Source organism: Pelodiscus sinensis, unplaced genomic scaffold, assembly GCF_049634645.1.
Source record: "Pelodiscus sinensis isolate JC-2024 unplaced genomic scaffold, ASM4963464v1 ctg37, whole genome shotgun sequence".
Lineage (NCBI taxonomy): Eukaryota > Metazoa > Chordata > Testudines > Trionychidae > Pelodiscus > Pelodiscus sinensis.
Genome location: NW_027465869.1, coordinates 3025718 through 3030705, shown reverse-complemented (window position 1 = coordinate 3030705; position 4988 = coordinate 3025718). Strand labels below are relative to the sequence as shown.

Here is a 4988-nt window from a genome sequence, read left to right as displayed (position 1 = left end):
GCCCCCCCCCCCCCAAGCCAGGGAGATCTCCCCTCCGGGAACAATTCAGCCGCCCCCCATCTCACTCCCTCCACTCCACAGTATTTCCTCCATTCCCCACAGTTGAAAATTGAGCTCCCCCATCCCCTCAGGTGACAGTCGGGCTCCCCCATACGCAGCTGCCTAGGTAGGCACCTCCGCAGCCAGAGCCTGCCCCTGGCGCCCACGTCCCCTCCCCGACTGCCTGTCCCAGGCGACCACCTGAACCTGCGTCCCCCATTCCCTCAGATCACAGCTCCCTCCCTGACCCTGCACCCCCCGACACCCCTCCCCCAGGCCAGACTCCTCTCTGGCACCCGCACCCCCTCCCCCAAACCCTCTGCTCCCCCTTCACCCAGGTCACAGCTCCCTCCCTGACCCTGAACCCCCCCGACACCCCTCCCCCAGGCCAGACTCCTCTCTGGCACCCGCACCCCCTCCCCCAAACCTTCTGCTCCCCCTTCACCCAGGTCACAGCTCCCTCCCTGACCCTGCACCCCCCCGACACCCCTCCCCCAGGCCAGACTCCTCTCTGGCACCCGCACCCCCTCCCCCAAACCTTCTGCTCCCCCTTCACCCAGGTCACAGCTCCCTCCCTGACCCTGCACCCCTCTAGAGCCCCTCCCCCAGGCCAGAGTCCTCTCCTGCGCCCATACCCCCTCCTGGACCCTGCACCCCTATCCACCGCCCCAGATCATACCCCCCCTCCCTGCACGCAGGCTCCTCCCCTAAGCTCCCTTCTGCACCCAACCACCCCGTCCCAGACCCCAAAGCCCTCGGTAGAAATGTGGCCCTTGATCAGTTGCCAAAATGGCCCCCCCATTACAAATTATTGACCAAGCCTGATCCAAATGTTTTTTGAAACATTGTTTAATGAGAATGTAAATACAATTCAATACAATTGGGAGGGTTGGGGGGAGGGGGACGCAGCTGCTGGCTCCTCAGCTCTTGCTGCTCTCACTGGGTGTCTTCCTGCTGCAAGGGAAGCAGAATCCGTCACATTCATCCCTGGGGACTCAGGGGAACTGGCCCCCCCAGCATTTCCACCCTCCTCCCCCCTGCTCTCTGGTCACCCCCCGTCAGGCCCGCAGGGTGAGCTCCTGACCCCCTCACCCCCCCAGAGCTCCTGACACCTCGGCCCCCTCCCGCCTCCTAGGACAGTTTCTGTGTTCAGAGCCTCCCCCACCCCCAGGGACGCTCGCAGGGGCAGGAGGGATTCTGCCAGCAGGGACGTGGGGTGGGGGCAGCCTGAGGAAAGGGGCGGGGGACTCCCTGAGGGGATGGGAAGGAGACCCTGGCCCTGCCCCACTCTCCTGATCTGCTCCGGCTGCTCACCATGTATTCCAGGAGCTGATGGGCCTGCCCATGCAGGGCGTGGGCCAGGACCAGCCCGGCCTGGCTGGGGCGCCGCAGGGGGGAGCGGGCAGCGAGCAGAGCCTTGTCCAAAAAGCAGTTCTCCTGCTCTGCTGTGAAGAGCTGCCCAAAGACCTGGAATCAAGAGCACAGGAGGTTTCAGCTGACGGCCCAGAGCCCGGCCCCAACTCCTGGGGCTAAAACAGCTTCCTCCTCCCCCAAACTCCCTTCCAGACCCTGCACCCAGACGCTCTCCACACCCGGCACCCCAACCCCTGCCCCAGGTCACACCTTCCTCCTGCCCCCAAGACCCTCCTACCCCCACGAGGGCCCCAGCCAGCCCCACCCCCGAGCCCTGCCCTGCCCTGGCAGCGCGTCCTTACCTCTCCCACCCTCACGCTGTTGCTGTGAGCCAGGACCCATCTTTCTTTGTAGTAGTGTCTGCACCACAGGTCCTCTGCCTGGTGGATGTTGAGGCCTGCAAGAGACACAACAGGGTCATTCTGCTGGCAGGTCTGAGCCCTTCCCCTCCCACGGGTCCCTGCAGGCATCCCTGGGCAAATGGAGGGGCAGAAGGGGAACACAGAGGGACGCATCCCCGCTTGGGCCAGTCTGGGGAAAAGGGCTGGGTCCCCTCCCCCCGCCGCCGGCACCCTCAGGGTGTCCCTGGGGCCCAGGTCCCGGCTGGGTTCCTTACCCCTGTGGTGCAGGAGGAGTCGGTACAGGCTGTGCACCCCCTCCCGGGCCAGCCGGCTGACGTCTTCGGATGGGTCCAAAATAAAAAGGCCCAGCTGGGCCACGTGGTGACCCATCCTCGGCCAGTCGGCGGAGTTCTGAGGGGAGAGAAGAGGGGGGGTCCCTCAGCATCCTGGGGCTGCACGTCCCATGCAAACGGCCGCCGAGGCGGGTCTGAGCTCGGGGGACGGACAGAGACACCTCCCGGGGTGGGGCGGGGCCAGCCTTGCGAGGAGACAACCCAGAGCAATGGCCCCGACTGAAGGGTCACTCCGGGGGTGGAACAAGGGGATCCACTGACGGCCACTCCCCAGTCCCCAGGCCCAGTCCCTCAAGAGCCCCCCTGAAGGGCCCAGGGTCGCCCCTCCCCGGGGAAAGGAGAACGCGGCCCATTCCCGGCCCATTCCCGGCCCTGCCTCTGCCTCCCGGGGACGCTCCCAGCCCCGCGCCCTGCAGCCCCAGACTCCCCGGCTCCGAGGTCACTTACGTCAAACCCCGGGAGGGTGGTGGCGACTCCCAGCAGGGCCGTGGTGCTGCCAAGGGCCCTGGCTCGCTCCTGGGGCAGGCGGGACTCCAGCCACGGGCTCAGGTGCTGGGGGGGAAAGAGGCAGGTCAGGACCCGTAGGGAGGTGCCGGTTCTGGGCAGAGCCTGGGGCTCCTCTCGGACTGTGCCCCCCCCAGCCACTGACACTGCTCCTCTCTCGGCCCCCCCCCGAGGAAGCAGGGACAATGGCCCCGTCCCCCCCACGGGGCTCACCTCCATTATGAGCTGCAGCCGGGCGGTGTCTGGGGACTCGGCGAGGAGGCTCGCCAGTAGGGCCTGGAGGTCGTAGGGAAGGGCCCGGATGAACTGCTGCAAGACAAGGGGGAGCCCTGGGTCAGAGGGGGGTTGGGGAATCCAGGCCACCCGCTGGCTCCGGGGTGCAGCCTAGAGCAGGGTCTGAGCCGCCTCGCAGAGCAGGGAGGAGCCCAGGCTGGGCATGGATGGGACGGGCCCCCAGGGAGAGCAACGGGAAACCTGGAGGGAAGGATCCAAACCTGCAGCTTCTTCCCTCCCTCTGCCCCCCCCCCCCTCCTCTCTGGAGCTCCAGCCCAGCCCGGGAGCAGGGCCCGGAGGGACGTACCTGTGTGTGGATGGGCTCCTGCTGCCAATCCCCAGACACTGTCTGTCCCACGGCCGCCGTCAGCAGGGGGCTCAGGAGCTGGGCCCGCAGGGGAGGCTGCAAGGTGCTGGCAGGAGAGAGGGGCAGAGACTGTTAATTCAGCAGCAGGAGACAGAGACTTTCCCACTCCCTGGCCAGGGGATCTGCTCTGGGGGGAGTCGGCGGGGGGGGGGGGTCGGTACCTGAGGCTGCAGGCGGCGTTGACGCAGTCGGCCAAGACCAGCGGGGGGGGCGAGTCCTCCATGATCTCCTGGGAGACCCAAGGAGACAAAGGGGCGTGTGAGGCTGGGGCCCCCAAGAGACGCTCACACGGCCAGCGCCCCCACCCAGCAGGATCCAACCCCACTGCCTCCCGCTGCCCTTTAGCCCCCCTGCCCGGCACAGGGCCCCTCCCAGCACCCTCCTCCCAAACCGGGACCAGCTCAATCCTTGTCCCCAGGCCGTCTCCTGCCCCTCACTGCCCTGGTGACCAGCCTCTGAACCTCCTCATCCCTGCTCCCCAGGCGCATCCCCAGCAGCCCGCTCGGCTCCCTTCCAGCCCCCCATGGCCCGGGGAGACCCCTCCCTGTCCCGAATCCCCCTTCCTGTCCAGCACCCCAGACCTGCCCCATTTCTGTGTCCCTCCCTCCTCCAGCATCCCCACCCACCCCTCCCCATGTCCACCTCCAGCCCTCCTGGCTCCACCCATCCCGTTTCCAGCACCCCCACCCGCCGCCATGGCCCAGGCAGACCCCTGTCCACCCCACGTATCCCCTCCCCTCCTCCCGGCTGCCGCGACTCGCTTACAACGATCCTGGCCATCATGGTGTCCTTGCAGCAGCGCGGCGCCAGGGTGTCCTCGCCCCTTTGGAGGGCGGCGAGGCAGGCGGGGGTGACGGCCAGAAGGAACCGCTGCAGGGCGGCTGGGCTCTGCGCCCCAGAGAAAGTCTGTGAGCCTGGGGCCTGCCTGCCCCCCACGGACAGCTGCAGGGTTCAGGCCTCCCAGGAGTGGAGGTGGGAGCTGCTGGTTGTCCAAGCACCCACACTCCCCCCCCAACTGCTGCCTCAGGCTTGTGGGGGCCCAGCTGGTGCATGACAAGAGCCCCCAGCTTGGGGGGTCCAGGTCATGCAGGAGAAGGGGCCCCAGGGGGATCCCCAGGGACAAGCCCCTCCCGGAGGGGGGGGACGTGCTGGGAAGGGGCCGGACAATCTCGGGTCCCCCCCGTGTGGAGAAGGTTCCTACCGTGTCCCGGGTGTGGAGCTGCTCTTCGATGTCCTGGATGGCCCCTTCCTCCACCCGGGAGTCCACCCGCTCCTGGCAGAGCTCCGCCGAGGCGCAGGGGGGCTCTGTGCGGGAGGGAAGGGACCAGGGTGACTCCAGCGGCCAGCAGGGGTCACGCGCCCCCATGTCAGGGACCCAGGGCAGGTTGGGCCCCACACGCCCCTCGCAGGGACCCATCCCCCTGCCACCCTCACATCTGCCAACGCCCTCAGCAGAGCCCCCACCAGGAACAAGAGAGCCAAGCAGCCCCCGCCCCCATCCATTGCCCAGGGTGCGGGGCAGACACTGGGGCTGCCCCCCCGGGGTACTGGGTGAGCCCCTGGGCCCAGCGTGTTCACGGCCCCTCACCTGGGTCTGAGCGGCTGCGCGAGGTGGCCCGGCTGCAGCTGGAGGCCCAGGCGCTGCTGCTGACGGACCTGGACCCACAGCTGCAGGGGCTGGTGCGGGGAGCGACGGGC

At 68.1% G+C, this 4988-nt stretch overlaps 1 protein-coding gene across 1 annotated transcript; it reads right to left on the bottom strand.

Annotated features, from left to right (window-relative positions):
- Positions 1-746: 746 nt before the first annotated feature.
- Positions 747-4672, bottom strand: LOC142824046 (maestro heat-like repeat-containing protein family member 7). The gene is made up of 9 exons (XM_075915790.1): positions 4492-4672; positions 4056-4178; positions 3452-3519; positions 3231-3336; positions 2864-2959; positions 2594-2698; positions 2069-2204; positions 1755-1849; positions 747-758 (listed from the first exon to the last, which is right to left on the bottom strand). The coding sequence occupies exons 1-9, from the start codon at positions 4654-4656 to the stop codon at positions 747-749; spliced, it is 906 nt and encodes a 301-aa protein (XP_075771905.1). The 5' UTR covers positions 4657-4672.
- Positions 4673-4988: the final 316 nt, after the last annotated feature.